Raw genomic sequence first — 20,412 nt, 5'->3', positions numbered from 1 at the left:
CAGTTCCCTCCTCGTAGTAAGGGCAGGCTCCCCGGGGCTGCCAGCACGCTGCCGCTGCTGCCGCCGAGGAGCCGGGGATGCTGCAGCGAGATGCGGCGGCTGCTTCTCCGCGCTCGGAGAAGCCCTTGTCGCCGCCCTGCCTCCCGCTTAACCTTCTCTTCTGGGGATGCGCGCTTCGTGGCAACGCGCGCAGCTTCGTGGCAGAACGCTCCGTTCGAGGTCTGCCGAGTTTTGCTGCGGTTCGGTTAGCGGTTCGTCAGTTGGGGCGCGCGGCGCGGATGGGGAGCGCGCGGCCGTAGGCCCGTGTGCGCGCGTGTCATCATCCCCGCCTCGGGGAGCGCTCTCGGCGCGCGCCAAGCGCACCTTCCGCAGGCGGTTTGCTGCTTCACGCGTCCCCGCGCGGAGCGAGGGCTGGGACCGTCCTCCGCTTGGCTGCCCGCGGGTTACGCGCCGGCCCGACGCAGGTGACGAGAGAGGGGTCCCCGTGCCCAGGCCCTGCTGCCAGCGGGATGCGGCCGCTGGCCGTGCAGAGCTCCCGGCCCTGGTGGGGCTAGGCGACGGAACGGCGATGGCCAGCGGGAGTTCTGCGTGGGGCTTTGGCACCCGTTTTACAGCTTTTAAAATTTTGAACGCATTTGTTCATCGCAGTGGAAGGCAGACAAATAAAATGTATCGGGGGCTATTTGTAGTGTAACTAAAGCCCTGAATTTATAGAGGGAAGAGCGTAGCAAATGACAACTTTGTCACAGTACATGAAAGACTGGAAATGAGGCTTTGCATTTTTACCTGATCTTTAAAGAGGCTGCGCCGGGTTCCCCGGGCTGGGGACAGGCAAGAGGAGACGCTCGGAGGCTCCGCCGGGGAGCCCAGCCGGCCGAGGGGAACGCAACCCACCCGGGAAGCAGTGAAACGCCTTTCAGGCGAGCCGTTAAATCCGAAACGCTCTACCTTGATTATTCCTTCTCTGGATGCCTTTTGACAAACTCCTCCGTTTTCAAAGGGTTACACAGGATTTAGCCCCATGCTGGCTTTCATGTGAATTGTGCGGCTAAAATTGCATGCAGTTCTTTGAAAATTTCAGAGCCGGCGCTTTTCCCGAGATCGACAACTGTTTTATTTTTCTTGACAGAATACGTAGAACGAGCGAACAAACACTGCCATTCGCGGAGGAATCTTTTTGGTCTCAGTCTCTACAGCACCTTTAATCTGAGGCTCAAAGAGCTGCGTAAGAATGGCAAGTCCCACCATACCTGCAAAAGTTAAACGCGCTCTGCGTTATCGTCCTTTTCTAGCGGGGAAAACTCGGGCTTCTTTAGGTTCTTTTCCCCCTCTTAGGTTCACGTAGGGAAGGAATGGCAAAGTTCGGGGGCTCGGTGGAAAGCCATTGTGGCTGGCGAGTAACCTTGGTTCCCTTTTTGCCCGTCTTTGTGAAACGAAGAGAAGGTAATTGCTCGTTGGGTGTGTAAACCCACCTGAACACAGCTTCTGCTCTAACTTCTGCCGCAAGGGATCTGATGAAGGTCAGTTACTTAAAATGAGCGGCGAGTCAGGTGTCGTCGTGTCCTCTGAGGCCATTCCCAACGGTGGGAGCAGCAGGACTAGCGCCGATTTGCACCGGGACCGGTTCGATCTCTGGCCTGATGCGTTAGCAGCAACTGCTGCTCATCCACGTATCTACGGCTCGCTTCTGCTGCCAAATGCCATTCCAGGCGTGTCGAAATGCACCATCCGAACGCTGTGCTCCGGGAAGGCAGAGCACAAATCGACTCGGTCGTTCTTCTCGCGCCGTTCTCCGTAAGCGCGTTTAAAACCGTGGGGCTTGGCTCTGTCTCCGGAAGCGTACCACGGATCGGAGTTCTCATTTTTGAGTTCTCTTAAAAGAGAAATGGAAAAGCTGAATTAACGAACAATTGATTATCGGTTTTAAAACGCAAACCCACCATCTGGCCTTTGAGATGCGCTAAACTGCGGCTGGGGGTGGGAGGGAGCGGGAACGACACATCCGAAGGATCTCCGAAGGATCTCCGCAAGTGGCGCAGGCGAGGCTCCCGCGAGAAATTCCTGCCGCTCGTAACCCCTGCCAAAGCAGACGGGGAATACTTGATCTTTCACATGGGTGCCTCTAAATCCGCAGCTAGCGGCCTGCCTCGCGGCCCTCGGACGGGCTCCGGTTACCGGGCGCAACGCCGGCAGCACCCAGACCAGAGCACGGTCCCACGAGCGCTCCTCCGCCGCAAGGCTCCTCTCCTCTCCCTGCTGGCGAGATGTCTGTAGGTATCGATGGCCCTCGGGTTTTTCAAGGGCCGTCAGCCTCGCCTCCGGAGCGGGCACGGAGCGGTTTTCCAGCATCCTGCATCTCCTGCCGGCTTCCCTCCAGAGACGGGTCGGAGCGAGTCTCGGAAACGAGCGGCCGCTTGTCAGCGGGACGCGCCGCTTGGGGAGCAGCCTTGCCATGTAAAGCCCGCCGTTATATCCGCTGTGTTTGCGGGTCGGGTCAGCCCTCGTCAGCCCCTTCTCCCCCCGGCCCGGCCCCCCGTTTCTAGCACCGCTCCCACATTAGCTGCTGTCCCCGGCTGCCTGTGACTTGATTTAACGCAGCTTTCAATCACTGCCAACGGGGCTCGCGCTTCAATATCGTAACTGCTAAACACACTGTGACAAATAATCTGAGGCTAAGCTTCCAGGACAGAGGAAATCGTTTTCCTCTTGAAATTAAAGCTGATGCATAATGGAACGCAGTAAGATGTTTCCAGCAGGAACGTAGCCAGTTTTAGTACATCTCGAGTCCCTTTTTGTCTGCCGAATGAGACGTAGGAGGTTGGGGAAGTCATTTCCTAGAGTTCAGGATTTGCAATTTGCATTCTATAATCTCCCGGTCATTTAGCAGCAGATAATTTGTCATGGTTTGTTTTAGCTGTTGTGATATTGATATTTACTATGCAAATTGTATTTCCTACTACTTATTGTTCTGCACCCTACGAATACTTTAAATTATTATAAACCTTTTTAGTTAATCCGGGTTGCCTTTCGATTCGACGTTGGAGCCGCGGCGGGTCATAACGCACGGTGTTGCACAAAAGGGTCTAAACCACGTAATTAAAAATAGACGAACAGGATGGCCGGGTGGCCTAATGACAGAGAGGCAAACGGAGCTTCTCAGCAGAGCGGCTCAAGCCCGAGGTGTTGTTCAGCAGCACTCGAGTCCTTCCGGAGAGAAGGGAATTTGGCGTCCCGGGCGGAGACGAATGCTTTCTTACAAACCGGGGGAGAAATCTGGCTTAGTGACGGAGTTGCGATGATTACGGTGGCCCGAAACTCGGCGTCCCCGGCACGCGTTGCGCGGGAAGGAGAGGCGCTCGGCACATCTACGGGGCAGAAAGGCTTGCCATCCCGGGAGGCGGACGGCGTTGAGGGTTGCGCGGGGATGCGGGAACGCTCCGAACCTGAGCCCGAAGGAGCGTTTCGCGGCGTTCTCCCGGGAGCCGGCGGTGCAAAACCAGCCTGCTTTCGCAGGCCGGTGCGTGAAAGCTCTTCCCGACCCGACGATGACGACGACGACGACGACGTGACTCGACGCTCGCCCCCGGCGCGTTTTGACTTTGGGCTCGGCGGAAGGCAGGATGACAAAGTTAAGCCGACAACTCGCCCGCCCCGGGTTAACTTGGGATAACCTACTTAATAACGGTAGGAATATTTGACGTCCTCGGCCTTTCCCGTGGATGCTGGCGCAGGCCGGCGGTGGTGCTGGGGCGGGAGGACCCCGTCCCTTTCCCGGGTGAGCTAAACCTGCCCAGCGAGGGTTAGCTCTGCTAGGCGCGACCTCCGAAGGCGCGGCTTAGCGCTCGGGGGAGCCGTTGCCGTTCACTTCTCCGCTTGCTCGGCTCAAACCCTGTCAAAACCCTTGTGCGGATGAAAATCTCGGGGGGGGGGGGGGCAAGGAAGGTTGATTTTTTTTCTTTTTGGCCGGGCGGCGGTTCTCAGAGCCCCCATCGCTCCCGGTGGCCGCCGCCCGGCCCCCGCCGCGGGGGACTGCCTGGGCTCCGGCCGCTCCGCTCCCCCCGGAGCCCGGGAAGGCTCAACACCGCCTCCAGCGGCCCGGGGCCCGGGCGGCTGCCGGGGCGGCGGGAGCCCCGGGAGGGAGAATGGGGAAGGAGTGTGGGGGGGGCGGTTTGGGTTGGTTTTTTTTTTTTTTTTAATTTTTTTTTTGTTGTTGTTGTTCTAGCCGGCGATTCTCTGGGTCTGAGCGCCGATGTGGCCGGGCTCGGCGCCCTCCCGTGTCCCGCTCCGCCGTGGGGCGCCACGGCCCCCCCCCACCCCCCCGGGGCAGGAATGGCGGAGGGGCCGGCGGCGCCCCTCGCTCCCCGCCGCGCCCCTGCGCCCCTCGCCGCGCCCGGCACTTTGCCCCCGGCCCCTGGCGCGGGGGCGGGGCCCGGCCGCCGCCCCGCCCTCCTCCCCGCCGCGCTGACGCGCGCGCATCTCATTAGCGGCGCGCGCGGTCGCTAGGTGCCGGCGCGGCGGCCAGAGCCGAAGCAGGTGCCGGAGATGGCGGGTCGCGCCGAGCCCAGCGGCCCCGCGGCGTGCGGCGGCGGCGCCCCGGGCCTCCTCCCGCTCCTCCTGCTGCTCTTCTCCGCCGCCGCCATCATCCCCAGAGGTAGGACGCGGTCGACCCGCCTGCCCCGGTCCGGTCCGGGCCCGCCCCGCCCGCGGGAGGGCGCCGCCGAGGCCTGCGGGGAGGGGAGCGGGGCGGCCCGGTGGCGGGGGGGGGGGCTCCTCGCCGTCGGGGGTGGTGGGTGTTATGGCGGGAGAGCCGCTCGGGCGGATGCAGCGAGGTCCGGGGCTCGCCTGCCTGCCTGCCTCGCCCGGTGCGCGGGCGCCCGAGTTGGACCGGTGGTCCCGGAAAGCATCCCCGGGGCCGGAGCGCGGCGAGCCACGGGGGGCGAGCGAGAGACGGAGAGAGCGAGCCAGCGAACGAACGAGGGAAGGAACGAGCGAGCGAGCGCTGGCCGGTGCCGGGCGGCGGGGAAGGGACCCCCGGCGGCGGGGGAGCGGCGGCGGGCTCGCCCGCGCGTGTCGGGGCTGCCGGTTACCATGGAAGCAGCTTCTCTCCCCGCTGCCCGTGGGCTCATCAAGCGGCCTCCCGATTAAAAACTAATTGCCGTGCGCGCGCCCCTCCGCCCCCCCGGTGTTGGCGGCGGGGGGGGGGGGTGGTGGTGGTGGTGATGGCGGGGGGGGGGGGGGGGGGGGAGATGCTGCACCGCGGCCCCGCCGCTGCCCGCGGGAGCGGGGAACCTGTTGGAATCCGAGCGCAAGTTGCGAGGCGCTGCCCTCGCCTCCCTTCCCCGCGGTGGCCTCGCCGAAAGCGCCCTTCCCCTCCGCCGCCGCCGGGCCCGGTGCCTCCTCCAGCCCGGGGGGGCTTTTCGGGAAGCGATGGCCCCAGCTCGGGGGCTGCGGATGAAGCGGGCGTTAATCGAACGTGACTCAAAACAGGGCTCCCCGAGTCGGCCTCCCTCCTGGCGCCCGGTAAAGCTGTCGGAGCGGGACCCCCCCCCCCCCCTTGCCGCCGCCGGTGTCGCGGGGGGCCGTGCGGGGGCCACCCCCGCAGCCCGGCTGCGGAAGCCCTTGGCGGCGAAGTGCCCTGGCCGGCACGGCGTGCCGCCTCGCCGGCGTTGCATCGCTCCTGCACTGAGCCGAGTAGCCGCAGGAGGGACTTGCACTTGTGTCTGATGGCTTTGATAAAATATTCCTCCTTAATGCCACTTTATATTTACAGTGTGTCACTGGAGAGGCACAAGGCTTCATTTACTGGCTTGCGCGACGAGAGGAGCGAGCATTATTTGCCCGGGACGTTTTGGGAAGAACAAGAGGGCCATTGAGCGATCTGTTGAATTTAACTAATAGGAAAAGGGGGGGGGGGATAAAGGAGCAGGCAGCTCGGCCGAACAAAGAGCTTTATTCACAGCCGTGTTGTACATGCTTTCCCCGGTCTTCCCCCGTGGCCTTTTCGGTAGGATGGGGCGGGGAGGAGGGGGGAGAAGGTCGGTGTCGTTTCCAGCTCGTCCCCCAAACGGGGCCGAGGGCTTCTGCCCGAAGGCCGGCTCTTGAGCAACAAAAAGGACTCCGTTTCTCAACGGTGCCTTCGTCTGCTTTCGGAACTCCGGAAGGGTGACGCCGTGCTCCGAATTCAGCCATTCTGCAGCCCGAAGCGTCCTCCGAGGGTAGCCGGGAGCGGTGGGAGCAAGCCGTCGGCGGCGGCTCTTTTCATTGCGAGACGGGGAAGCGCTCGCGTCGCTTCAGTACGGCTCATCCGCGCCTAGCAGCGGACGCCCAGATGTTTATGTAGTTGATGCGTCCTCCTCCTAGTTTTTCAGATGTTTTGTCGCAAGGTGCTTTTTGTGGGATTTACGTTTGGTTAGTGAATCGCCCGCCGGTTTGACCTGGAGACCCTATCGTCGAAAGACGCCTGAATTAAAAATAAAAACCCCGTTGCAGGACAGCCGCCTTCGTCCTTTGTTTTGCTGTCTGAGTCTTAATGCCTCACCTTACGTTTTGAATTCTTGTTGTTGTTTTGTTTTTTTTTTTAAGAGCTGCTTTTAGCTAAAGGCTGGTATGATACTCCGATAGGATAAGCCCGTTAATCACCGCCCAGCTCATGGGCATAGCGACACGACGTAGAATAGCGAAGCAGCTGAAGAGAAACAAAAGCCGGGTTGAGTGCTGAATTAAAACGACTGTGCCTGACCTGTACAGTTGGGCTTTTCCAACGGTGAAAAGCACCACGCAGCGTGAATTGAGATTGCGATGCTCTTAGCGGAAGATAACCGTCTCGTGGTTTTGGTGCTCTGTCGTGAATCGCAGGGATAAAATCCTAGACCTCCTGCTTTAATGCCTTTTAGACAACATTTCCTTAAGGCCGAAGAACTCAGTTCCCCCCCCCCCCCCCCCCCCCTTTTCAGAGCTGTCGATATGTTGGCTTCGGTAGTCTCGGAAGGGAAAGTTGGTGCTGTGGCAGTAACGTCTGGCGCTGATTGCAGAGCGCTGTCGTCGCGTCTCCCGTACGGGTTACCGCCCGAGGCACGACGGTGCGAGCGCCGTATCGCCGCCGCGGTGGCATCCCGCGATCCGGAGCGCGCTTTGGAGCGTGTCGTGATGGCTTGGCTGCCCCTTTGAGCGGGGGTAATTGGGACGGCAATAGGCAACGCTTGGACTCGGTTTTAACTAAGCCGGTAACTCGAGATGAATCTGTGCGTTTCTGTGGCGCCTTTTTATCTGATCTCAATGCTTTACAGTTAATTAAACTTCGTAACACCCCTGCGAAGTAGGGAGAGAGTTGAGGAATGATTTCAGCTAACACTGAGAGGCAGTCGGCGCTGGGGCGGAACGCAGCATCTGTCTAACGGCGCAGAGCAACGTTGCACGGCAGTTGAGAAAGAATAACTTTTCAGCTGAAGCCGTGGGAGGCGTTTAGAGACGGCGTCGGCGTCGAGCCGCAACCCGGCCGCGGCACAAAGGCGTGGCGGGCTGGACGAGAGGCGGTCGCGGTTGTAGTCTCCGTATCTGCCGACATCAAGCAAGCCCCGTATGCGGCAGGCCGGAGAAAGACCCTGGCGAAGGCAGCGAGCGCTCCCACGGAGCCTGTGTTAAGCCGGGCTCCTTTGTAAACACGGAGTGAGTTTCTAAGGAGCCTTTGTACGCAAGCGAGGCAAGTCTTCTGATCTGCAGCGGCTTCGCTCAGGCTCGGCTGAGCTCTGGCGTTGAAAAACACACGGCTGCGTTCTGCATGCGATGCAAACACCGGCGGAACGTTGCAAGGAAGGGGCTGGTAAATAGAGTAATCCATCTGGGTTGCAGCTTGGGCTCATTTGTCTTGCATGTAGGCAGTTGAGCGCAGGTTTATAAGCATGACAATCTGGCTTGGAAACCACTGCCAAGGAGGCTCCCGAGGATGGGAAGACTAGGAAGTAGCTCTGCTCCACGCACGCTCTGCACGGAGGAGGGGGCGGTTGTCAGCACCGTCGGCTGGATGGACGCCGTCGATATTTACTGGCCGTTGCGATGCTCCTCGGCACGGGCGGCGGCGGCGGCTGCTGCTGCTGCTGCTCCTCTTTGTCTCACGGAGGCGGCCGTGCGGACAGGAGGCTGGAGAAGAGTTAGGCTCCTCCGGGGAGCCCCGGGCCCCTTATCAGCGGCTGCTTTGCTGTTGCTGCCTTGCTGTTTTCTTTGTTTGTCTTTCACTGTCTTTTCCTGGGTGTGTAAATAAAGAAGGCTTTGTAACCACACAGCTCGGACTCGGTAACCCCGGGTGGCTTGGCGTGCCTTCCTCCGGCCGTGCCAGAACTAAAGACGCGTTCGGTGGGGCGAGGGCAGGCATGCGGACGCGGTCTCTGCCCTATTGCTGGGCTAAAAATGGGTCGGCTCTTTAACCCTGCGTCTGCCTGTGGCCATCTGGAATAAAAAGTTTGTTTCAGCCTGGATATGCCCTCTCTTTAAATGGACCCTTTACATCCTCCTAAGAATGCGTTCGCTCAAAAAAAAAAAAATCCTTCCTGATACTGCACGTAGGCAGAGTTTTCTGGATGTTTCTGCTTAATGCCTGTTTTTTAAGGGGGTATTGTCATGCTTTGAAAAGGGGTTTTGACAACCCGTACCTCTTCTGGTTTTGGATAGCGCCTGGCAGTACGTCTGTCTTGCATGCAGGGGCTCCCTGTATCGAAAAAGTGAAGTTGCCTTCTGTGGCTCGGGGAGACGGGATTTTAGCGGGCTCTGGAGGCGGAGAGCGTAGCGCAGGCTGTAAGTCTGCAGCGTTCGCTGTAGCTGGAGTTCGGCCAGTAAGTAAATACTTACGCAGCGGTTTAAGAGCACAAGCAAAGCTGGGCGCGCAATCTCTATCTCTTCTGAGAAATTGGATGCTGTGTGGTTAAAAAAAAAAAAAAAAAAAAAGAAGGGAAAAAAAAAAAGTTGTGTTTGTTTCTCCAGGGAACATTGTGCGCTGTTCTCCGGTGGTGCAAACCCACCAGCGCTAAATAAAGAGACTCTGTTTGGAAACCTGCAATGAAGGAGAGACCCTAGGTGGAATGTTGTAATTATGAGTGGTATGTACTTGTTTAAGTTTCATAAATCAGTTGCTTTCCTGGGGATTTAATTGCATGCTGCAGCTAGCAGCTGCTGTTGTGGTTAATGGGGAGCTCCACCACAGAACGCTTTGAAGGTCGTCCAGCGTGGGCTTGGACGCTTTGGCGTGCTTGGCTTCGAGGGGAGCGTGCTGGTGAAGGAGGGTATTTTTTGCATGTGTGGCAGGCGTTTTTTGAAGGAAAATACCGCGAGGCTTCAATCAAAACTTTTTGGTAATTGAAACACAAGGGAGCTCGTCGGCTGGGGCGCACGTCGGTGCGTGGTGGCTGGCCCACGTTGCTCCGAGACGAGCTGGCGTTTGCGGTTGAGCCACGGCTGAGTTTAGCTATTCCCGTTTGTAATTTGCCAGGGCAGAAGGAGCCCCAGCCGCGGGTAGTGCGGGTGCAGGCTGGCTCCTCTGACGACCCTTGCCTGCACGTGGCTGGTATCCGCCTGGTCTCTCTCAGCCTTTTTTGCCGTAATAACGGTTTTTCTCCTTCCTGGTGTGCTCGTTACCTGCTGAACTTGTTGGTTTTCCTGCTCTGTTGCACATCAGGTTCTCGCCTGGAGTCTTTGTATGGCATTGAGTTAGGCGTTAGGGAGCCCCGCGAACCGTGCTGTATGGGACTCGGGAAAACCTGACTTTCAGGGCGATCCGATTCACCCATTCCAAATATATTATAGCGAGTGATAAAAATAGACGAGGAGCAGCGGTGGTTCTCGTAATTGGTGCTGAACCCTTCCCACGTGCTCGCCCGCTGTATGTGGTGGGTGGCTTTCTTGTTGTGCTTAAAACACTTGACTAGATTGTGCCAGGAACTTTTACTGGCCTGCACGCCTAGTTATTTTAAATCAACGACGTCCCTTCGTAGGGTTGGGCCAGCATGCTATCTTTACCCTGCGGTTTGGTTTTAATCGATTACGTTCTTTTGTGGTTTAAAAACTTGAGTATTAAAACCATTCTGACCTTACTGAATTCTCAAGGTGAATCTATTAGAAAACTTGAGGCCCCATTAAGATGCCAGTGTAAAGGATCAAAGCGATACTTCAGCACATCTCTTTGCTCAGAAATATAAAACTTTTGCGGGCTGTAGCTTAACTGAAAAATCTCTTTAGTCTTGATTTTTTCGAGTATTTTTTTTTGTCACTGGCGATGGAAGCGATGGGGGACGGTGATCTCGACCTGCGGCGCAGGGGAGGTGCCGGTGCAGCTGTCGCAGCCAAGGACGCCCGCGGGGCCGGCGTTGCCTCCTAAAGTTGCACTTGGACTCGACAAGTGTTGGGTGTATGAAACCCTGGGTTCAGGTTACGGCTGCGGATGAACCTCTTTGATCTTGTTGCGTCCTTCTTTAGCAGCGTTAGTAAGCGCTTGAATCTGATTTATAATCTCTTCAACGGTCTGCTTCCCGAATGGAAATGTCATTGTATTCCCCGAGCCGTCAGCAGGTCTCTCCAAGTCGGTCTTCTCCGGGGTGGACTCTGGCAGCGGTGGTCTTCCCTTCACAAAGATGCGCTCAAGCGCTAATCCGAAACGTTGACGACTCTCGTGAGCTTGGACCTAAGATACCTCAAAATTTGATGTGGAAACATGCCTTTTTGTTAGAGCAGTAACGCTCTTTATAGACAGGAACTTCTCATGGACAGCATGAGACCAAATCGGGACTTGGCAGGCTCCAGCGAGAGAGGTCTGAGAGCACCGTCACTGCGAGCGGCGGCGGGATGGGGGCCCTTGGCACCACCAGCCTGCCTGACATCTCCACCTGGGAGGTGGCTGCATCCCACACCCCTCACCCACTTTATTCCAGCGCTTTGCAGTGTATATCCCTTCTCCGAAGTGTGACAGGGAAGAAAGAAATATCAAGCAGCAAAGTGACATTGCCCTCCCTCCCTTGCTCCCCCCGTGCAGTAATAGAAATACGAGTCTGAGTCTGCAGCATCAAAAGAGAGATCAGAGTAATCGGATCAAGCATGAGAAACTGCTTGTTGCCGCTTTTCTGTTTTTAAATGAGGCTGCCTGGCAGCTTCCCTCGCAGAACACTTTTAAATATTGGTGATGTGAAGCTTTGGAGCTGGGGTTACAGCGAAGTAGGGCTTCGCTAAAATTGGGCTAGAAAGAAAACTTCCTTTGCGCAGCCTGAGCGTTATGTGTAGCCTCTGGGCTGACACACCAAAATGAATACGCTCCCGGCCCTTAGTTTGTATCCGAGAAGAGGAACGTTCGTCCCTAAGTCTAATTGCAGAGAGCACGCTCTCACTTTGTGCGTTTTGTCGCAGTAATACTTCTCTGAGATGTGGTCCACGATGCCGATACGCCTGTGAGCTTGAGGAGGTGCGGTGGCCTTCTTGAAAGCTGTTCCCCACCCCGCTGCCGTGGTGTGGCACGGATAATTTTAGGGCAACAGCTGCCCTTTTGTCCGTTGGAAGGTGTTGAAATTGTATGGCTGGGTCAAACCCGGGGGGGAAAAGCTGTTGGCTCTGGCTTCTGGCTTGACTGCGAAGACTTCTCTGCTTTACGCAGGGTTGTCTCCGCGCCAGCTGAAGGCACGTGGACGTCCACCCCAGTCCTTAACGTTTGCGGCACGCCATAGCATCAAAGCAGTCGCTTACCCGTACAGTTGCAAAGCTGCAACGCCTTTGGCTGCGCAGTTGTGTTTGCTCAGGCATTTTGCATGGATTAGCTCAGTTGGTTGAGGTTTGGAGAAGAATGGCAAGTATTGTTTTCTTTGCTTTCCTAAAGCAGCAAGCAATGCTGGACTTCTTGCTGGACACTGCAGAGAAGATGGCTTGCTTTCGCGAGTGCTGGTCTGAAAGGTGCTAGTCGGGTCTCTTACAACACTGCTTCAAGGGCAGGGTTTTTGTTACACCACAGATCGTCCGTTGACGCGGTGAGGTTGATGTTGGACAAACCCGAGTTGCTTAAGCATACAGGACGAACACAGAAACCCTGTATCGCTCCATGGAGTCAGGTTGTGAGGTCAGTCAGCTAATTCTAACTGGTTTCGTTGTAATGAAGACCTGAAATAGTCGCATTTAGAGAACCGTTGCTGTAGCTTGGTTTGTTTTGGATTTGCATTCTAAGCTATCTTGCTTGAACACATGACTTGAGCTATTTGTTTGTGCTCCATTACTTGCCTCTTTGATACCTTTATTCATATCAGCAAACGCGGACATAGGTTATAATATTAGAAGACTTCAGTAGGAGCAGAGAAGCTCTTAAGAGTTGCTCCCCCCCGCTTTCCCCAGTCTGTGTAAAATTAGACGCTCTTTTTAGCTGACTTGAGGATAGGCACTGCATGAGCTCTTTCTAACAAGAAAGTATGCCACGTTGTTTTAGGTGTCAGCAGCTCTTTAAAAGCATTCATGCCTAGATCGCTTTTGCTGCCTTACTTGGGGGAAGGCTTCTGGAGAACTTGGTAATGTTGCTTGGCGCTGAGATCCCGAGCGATGCCGGTTTTCGTTATCGTTTCCTGATGACGGCTTGACTGGCCTTCGTGGCGTTGGGTGGAAAGCCGGTTGACAAACATCAAAACCATGAAAGCTTGTCATCAAGCGAGCATCAGCTCCATCAAAGGGAGCTTGTGGAGGATGGTTTGGGTTCGTTAGGACTGTTTGGAGCAAGCCTGCTTTTTCAGGACGGGCGCAGCAGGAGCGAAACAAAGCGAAACCCCTGCTTGCCACGTGAATCGCTTTCATGGTGTCGAGGAGAATCTCGGTCGGCTCGACAGCAGCTCCACTTCTCTGGGCAGATTACTTTTTTTTTGCCGCCCTCGTTTTCTACCTTGCTGTGCAGAACCTGGAGAAACTATGCGCGGTTCCTTAGCGCATACGGACCGACGGGGGCTCCGATTAAATTGGTGTGCAGGAGCGTTTTGATTTGCCGTTGAGCAGTGGGTGTATTTCGGCCGTAGTAAGGCACCCTGCGGAGCCAGCCGGTATTTCCCTCGCTCTTCTGCAAACTGCACGTTGCTTCTCCTGGAGGCGGGTAGTGGAGCAGAGGAGGATGCCCGTCCTCGGTGCCTGCCCGTCCTCGGTGCCTGCTGGTGGACGAGGGGGAAGCGGAGATCCCTGCCCGGAGCGGGGGGGTTTGTCAGGCAGCGTGCCATCCCTGTCCCTGGTCGGTGCTTACAGCCACTCGTGGTAGTGGACGCACGGGAAGATTCTTCTGGGTGTGTGTAAGAACTGAGTGTAACTTCTCCATTGTCACTTAACTTTTCACTTCTGACCTTCATTTCCTGACAGGTTACCGACCGTTCCAAATGAAGACGTGTGCTGTCTCACTAAGAGCCCGTATCTATAGGGTCATGACGCACGACTGCTTTTTCTGCCGTGTCGCTGTTAAGGACCATTTTTCCTCCTCCTCGCTCAGCTTCTGGTCTGCAAGTGGCTCCAAAAGAGACATTACTCATTAACCTAGTAGGCAGAACTACTGAAAGTGACTCCCACACTGAGGTTTTTGAGCTCTGTCCACATTAACAGCTTCTCGTTCGATTTAAAGGTCTTACACTCTTAATCGTTCCATATAATCTTTAACAGAACGTACACATTTAATCAACTCTCCCTGAATCCATAACTGCCAGATATTGCTTCTTCAGCACGCGAAGCGCAGTCGCATCTTTTCTCGGTAAGAGCAAAGATTAAAGCAGGATAGATAGGAGATTAACACTGTTCCCTTCAGACACCTTAAGGGAAAGGGGGAGAAACCTGTAGACGAGAAATAAAGAAAAAACTTGGAGGCAAATCACTTATTGCTGTATAGGACTATATAGAGCCTTGTAAACAGAGGGTTTATGGCAAAACCACTGATGTAGCTTTTAAGTCACACTGGGAGAATTTCAGATGCGCGATTATACGACGACTGTCTCCTCCAGGCTCTCTTTTGTAAATTGGATCTCGCGTTTTCAAGTATGTTAACACAACGTGACGTATGCGGAATGCAACTCTGGAAGGTGCGTGTCATATGCTGGATCAAGCTGTCTTTTTTTGGGTACTTTTTCAGTTTTCTGTTGAGGTTGGGTACGTCTATACCTCTCATTCCCATTTGAGATGGGGGAGGTTGTCTTTAGCGAGAGCTCCCCTTAAATACGATCTCAGTGTTTCCTATGGAATGACTTTTTTTCAACTCCTTGCAAGAAGAAATACCTTGTGGACTACCCGTTGTATTGACAATCCACCATTTCTTCCCCTCCTTCCCACCCACGCACCGCACCCCCAAAACTCTGACTTCTTCAGGTTTATGTGCAAGGCTGCCAAGGCAGGAAAGGAGAACGAATATAGGTGTCCGTGGGCGATGGGGGTGTGTTGCCGGTTCGAGTCCGGCATTTTTATTAACTCCTGGAATTAATCCTCAGGGACCGCACGGCCACGTGCAGTGAGATGGTGTCGGTGGGACAGTGTTGCACATCTAGAGGGTAGGACATCTTGAGCGGTTTAAAGAAACTTGTGGTACGTGCAGATAATGGGCCTTAAAATGGGGCGTAATCTTCTGGGTGTTGTTACGCCATGGGGTTTATTCCAGTACGAAACGCCCCAGCACCGGTAGCTGCCCCTTCGAGCGGTCTTTGCCGTGGCTCTGCCTTGGTTTCCCGCGACGGCCGGGGCTGCTCAGAGTGATAACGGGGGGCTGCCAAGGAGGCGGTGGGCTGGCAGGGCTGGGGTTCGCCGCGTTGCAGGCTAAACAAGCGGTACCTCGTTCTCCCGTCCTCTCCCCGTTGTTTTGTATAAACCCTGCCCTAAAGTAGGCAGTAGTTTAAATTATCCTGCGGTAAATAAATAAGGATTAGTAAGCTATTTTAAGCCTGGTCATCTGCCGCTCTTCCTGGGGAGGGCCCAGCGGACTGGCCGATGGAGCGGGCTTTCTCTGCTCGTAGGGATGAAAGGATTTGGCGCCGGAATTAACGGGGACGTAGGTGGGTGTGCACAGACGAGGGGGATGTTGGTGAAAAACGGTGTGGATTGTTCCCTGCTTCTCCTGGATTTCCCTGCCCGAAGAATGAACCTGGCACTGCGAACTGTCGCTAAATTTGCTGGGGAAACCTTTGGAAACGCAGCTCTTCTTTGCTTGAAGTCAAATGTCTTTGTAGCAGTCGAAGGAACTGGTGTCCGTTAAAGATGCAATCCAAAACGATGTGAAAGTTCTAATAACATGGTATTTTTGTTGTGCCAAAAAATCAAATTACTTGCAGAATAACTTTTCCTTGCTCAGCTGATTTATAAAGGCCTAGGCAATCGTTTGCCTAAACCTCCGTAGAAGTTGCATTTGAATGAACCAGCTAAGGAGTAACTTTTGTCAGTTTAATAAGCATAATAAAACGGTAAATCTTAGGGGGGAGAAAAGCACCTCTGAAATTGGTCTCTTTTCATTTTAAATTGGTTCCTAGGTTTTATAAGGAATTCAAAGGCAGATAGAGAGTAGGTATTGAAGCGACTTGTCCCTGTTTTTCTGGAAAATGTACGGATCCTGTGGAACAGAAGCCAAGCTCTGGGAAATTACAGTACGGCGTAGAGCGGGGCAGGGCAGCCCTGGGTGCTTCCTTCGGCTCTGCGGTCAGCGCACAGCGAGTGGCCCCGGTTTCTCGTTGCCTTCAGCAATTTGGGAGTGCTGTCGGTATTTGGTTGTCACCGCACGTGAGTTTGCACGTTCAGTCTCCTCTTGGAGTGGCTTTTTTCAGCCTTCATTTGTCCGGATTATCAGCATGCGGAGGAGAGCTGACTTGTATTTACATGATTTAGTTGTAAATATGGCAAGTGTTGATAGATATTGTTGTCGTAAGTGCTTACAGCTACTGGACTGATTACTGAATTTCTTCTGTGAAAATCTGTACAAGCTATGCATGCTAGCAGCTTCCCAGGGGAAGTGCGTGAAGTGAGCTTGTGGTTTCCATGTACAAATCAAACCCTAGATGCAGCTGGAGTGGGTGAATTTATTGGGGAAGTATTGTCTAGCAACAACTGGGGTTCTGAGGCTGTAACGAAGGAAAAACAAAAGGTTCTTGTTGTTCCCCCCCCCCCCCCCTTTTTTTTTTGTGGGAACAGATGCCGTTATGTGGAATAACCATTTGGGGATGATGCGCGTAGAAAACGTCTGTAAGGTTATACACAAGGGGCTCGGGATGAGCGTTGTTAATTGTTGCCACTGGGGTTGAAGGAACAAATGCATTATTTGCTGGCAGTTTCTTTTTAACTGACTGATAACGCTCTGCTTGAACTACAGTTGTTTAATAGTATTACTTCCAGAAGGCTTTACGTACCTACCTAGATCCCTTGCATTTGCGAATGAATGTTTCTGGGAAATGTCTCTCCAAATGCAACAAGCCCGGATTTGGCAAAATCCTCTCCAGGGGGTGTGGATTGTAGAGGGCTCTCTGCAGCCTTAAGACACGTCCTCACGTTGCTGAAAATCGTTGGTTCTTGTGCATTCGACCAACGGAAGGGAAAATTTGGGGGGGGGGGGGTGTAATTTGAGGTTTTGAGGTAATTTAAGGTGGTAACGGTTATCGCGTTCAAAAAAAAAAAAACCCCACATGGGGAGGGAGAAGCAGGTTGCGTTGTGTGCGGAGGGAGAGTGTAGACGTGACTGGTTTTGCACGGCCACGGCCCCCCCCCCCTCCCCGAGCTTGCCGGTGCTAGAAGCAGGGACTGGCTTCCAGGCGGCGATGGTGCCTCCTCCCTCACGTGGGCTTATACGGAGAGATGGAGACCCCGGACCTGCGGGCAGCCGCCTGGAATTCGCACCCTCCTAAGCAGCCCAAGGTTCGTAGCGTCGGCTGCCTTGTGGCCGTAGGGCGCTGCGAGGCAGCGGCTGGAGACGCAGGCGCTCCGCTAGCCGCTTACAACGCGCTCGATGCTGAATTTGGGGCACAGATCAAACGCCTCTCCCCGCCCCGATGTACTTTTCTGTGCGATACTAACGTTTAAAGTCTTGTATGTCTCGCTGCGGCTTAGGCTCTGCGGAGGAAACCTGGGAGTCGCGTCCCAGTTCTTAGGGCCCTGGTTTTTCTTGACAATAACGCTGTATGTGTGAAAAGAGAAGCGGCGCTTCCACGCCTGCTGCTCGGTGGATGTATTTCTCGGTTTAGAGCTGCTTCCTTGGGAGTACAAGCGAGTCGGAAGGAAGATCTGTTCCCTCCCAGGCAAAACCTGTCCCTTCGGTGGGAGATGGAGTGGCTTGTCCGGATTCGTAGCGCAGTTTGGCAGTCTGTTTGCCTTTCAGCCCCTTGATTCAGGGCTGTTTTGCCTTACGGGGGGGAAGAACAGAAAGATCTTCGCTTGTGGGGTCAGGAGCAAGGGAGAATAGGAACCCCCCGTACTTAGTATGGGCAGTGTAAGCTTTGCAGAGTCACACATCCAGATGGATTACATGAGGAACTTGACATCTTGTTTAAAAACAAATCATTCATTATGTAGCAATGAATAATCAAGCATTACAGTTTCATCTCTAGAGGTTCCTTTTTTGGTTGGAATTTTGATAGTTCAGTAATTAAAAGCTGAAAGCTATTACACTGTCTACATGTTGATCAATTGGTAATTAAAAAGTTGATGATAGATATGGTATTTCATGGGACTGGTTTGTTACGATCAGATCTCCTTAGTGTGTTTTGAACGTTGTCATTTAATTTAGCACTTAAGCAGTTTTCAATATTCATGGGCTATTTTACTTGAATTTTATAAATGCCTTTAAATTATCACAATTTGCATACAGTAATGTGAGATCCTAATGGATCGCAGGATTTTAATACGATCCGAAAGGCTGGTTTTCTCCCCGTCTACCGCAGCGCGTTTCAAGCCTGTGTCCGTGTTCCTCCTGCGGTTACTATATAATGCTAATGTTGTAGCATTAATTTGCTGTGGCAGATCGCTGCGGCTGGCTTCGTCAGCCTGAATCCAAGGCAGATACTTCAGCGTTCTTGAGGTATGACCCTTGTCGCCAGACTCATTCCTTGTAAGAGTCATTCAGCTTTCCCGCCGGCTTCTTAATTGGTACCTGATGTCAAAGTGCTAATTGGGACAGAAGGGACTCGGGCTCTTAGGCTGCTGCGTTGAGTAAACCACCCGCGTTGCCCTGCAGCGATGATGCCTCAGGCTGGGGCGTACTTGGGGTTGTTGCAGGAGCGTCGTGGCTCAAAGCAGAGCCCCGATGCCGTGTCCTCTTCGGGGTGGTCCTACCAAATGCGTGGGTGGGATTCTTAAGGGATTCGGGGATCTGAAGTGGAAGAACTACCAAAATACAGCGCAATTTAAATTGGAGAATTTTGTCCGATTGATGAGCAAAGGGACGAATAATACTGATGAGTAACATGGTTGAAAAGCAGAGTACTGTGTTGCCGCGTCAGAACGGTGGGTGGCATAGGACAGCTTGCCCTGCCTTAGCAGCTCCTGCTTTTTGAGCTGCTGGCTTCTCTGGCCGATGAATATTTGAAAAGCCTGTAGGTCTGCTGAGCCCCTCGCAGCCGAGGGAAGGTTGGAGATAAGTTTGATAATACGAGCGGGGATAAAGCAGTCCAAAATGAAGGCAAACTGTGTTGGTAATGGCCTCTATGATGGAAGATTTGTTGCTTCAGGAGTCTAATCTGAGACCAAAATGAAGCCCCAACCTGACGCTCTTCAGAGCATAATGCAAGATTTACTGCTCTGCCATGCTCCAGAGAGAGAAAAAAAAAAACAAAAAAAAAAACCCCACCACTCTCCAAACCACCCTTCCTTCGCTTGTGAAACTTAGGGAAAAACAAGGTGGTTTGTTTTTTTTTTTTTTCTTGTGAGTTTTTAAAAAAAATAAAGGGGGGGGTGGTGTTTTTGCCATGTTTTTTGCAAAGGCACGCAGAATCCTGCTTTTCCCGATGCTTACGGCCCCACTACTGGCATGGAATTGGTGAGGTTGGACTATTTGGGGGCGGTTCTGGCAGCGGAGGTGTATGATGCTGCGGCAGGGGAGCGATCTTCGCCCTGCCGAGACCGCGGGCAGTGCAGGCGTTCGGCGAGCTCGCCTGAAGGCTGCTGCCGGATGGGTTTTGCTGGGTTAGAATTCCTTCTAGAGCAGTCCTTGGCTGGGCTGGCGCGGGGCTGGCAACGCGCCCTACCTGAGCTGCAGCCCTGGCACCGGTTCACTGGATTTGGCTTGGAAGTAGAGAGCCGTTCGAGATCCCTGCCAACTTGATCTAGTGGAAAATACCTTCCCATCGCTTGATCTGTCAATCTCGACTAAGCCTGGAAAGGCAGGCAAGCCTTCCCTAACTGGACACCTGAGAAGATGCCTAATTCGGGTCACCACGGTATTGCGTCTTCAGCGCTGGGATGCTTCCGAGGGGCTGGAAGGCGAAAGCCCCCACCTTGGCTCCTTCGGAAGGGCAAACCGCTTCCCAGCCTCGCTTCTGACCGTCGGGACGTCCTTCTGTGCTCCCGAGACAGAGCGATCTGCATCCTCCTGACGGTATAAACGCCTGTAATTGCTTCACCCGCTCCTTTGGGACACGGACAGCATTTGAAATGACCGACTTCGGCAGGAGATGAAGACATGACATCGGTATTAACGCTAACGCCTTAGACATGTTCTGGAAAGCCCTAGGTTTAAAAAGCACTCTGTCCTTAGACACTTGTCGCTTTGTGACAGCTGGTTCCAGTAATTTGTTTTTATAGGGCAGTTTGTAGTAAATGAATGACACGTTGAATATTTTACTGAGATTTTAGATTATCTAAAGAATACTTTCCGGTTTACTAATTGGTAAATAATGCTGAGTACATTGATGTTGACATGAGCAAATGGATTTAAAATGATTTTGAAGTGAGCCTCATTAACAGATGCTCTAATTCAGTCAACGGGAAATGTCAGCTAATGTGGCCGTGCGCGCGCGCGCTCTCGGACCAGATTGTGGCAGCGTTGGAGTTTTTACGGGTCTGTATTAATTACAGGCAACTGCACCACGGCACGTGGCTATTGCTAAGTCTCGTTAAATTCCAGATGACAAACTCTGTGAGTCGCATTCGGTAGAAGGCGGTAAGTGCGAAAGCTGAGTAATTAGTGATCTTACGGGGTTCCTTTTGGCCTTTGATGAGCCACCCTCAAGCAGGCGAGGGTGGGGAGGCCTCTCTTTATCAGTCTTTTTCTGAAAAATACCGAAGAGAGATAAAACCGGTTGTAAATGTAGGTAACTGGAAGGTGTGCTCGGGTTGATATGATGCCCAGTTGAGTTTCTTGAAGTTCTGGAGGCAGGCAGTGATGTCGGAAGGTTTTCTAAAAGCTCGCTCTTCATGGTCTTACGCGAGCGGAGATGCAAGCTGGCTGCAGTTGTCCGGAGCAGCCCTGGGATGCGA

General features: G+C 54.0%; 1 protein-coding gene across 1 annotated transcript in view; it reads left to right on the top strand.

The window, feature by feature from the left end:
- The first annotated feature begins 4,542 nt into the window (after positions 1–4,542).
- CADM1 (cell adhesion molecule 1) overlaps positions 4,543–20,412 on the top strand; it is a 167,670-nt gene continuing 151,800 nt past the window's right edge. The window contains exon 1 of the mRNA XM_050910834.1: positions 4,543–4,651. Within this exon, the coding sequence (XP_050766791.1) occupies positions 4,543–4,651 (109 nt within the window). The remainder of the gene's footprint in view (positions 4,652–20,412) is intronic.

This window comes from Gymnogyps californianus, chromosome 25, assembly GCF_018139145.2.
Source record: "Gymnogyps californianus isolate 813 chromosome 25, ASM1813914v2, whole genome shotgun sequence".
NCBI classification, from domain to species: Eukaryota; Metazoa; Chordata; class Aves; order Accipitriformes; family Cathartidae; genus Gymnogyps; species Gymnogyps californianus.
This window is presented reverse-complemented; position numbering and strand designations above follow the sequence as displayed.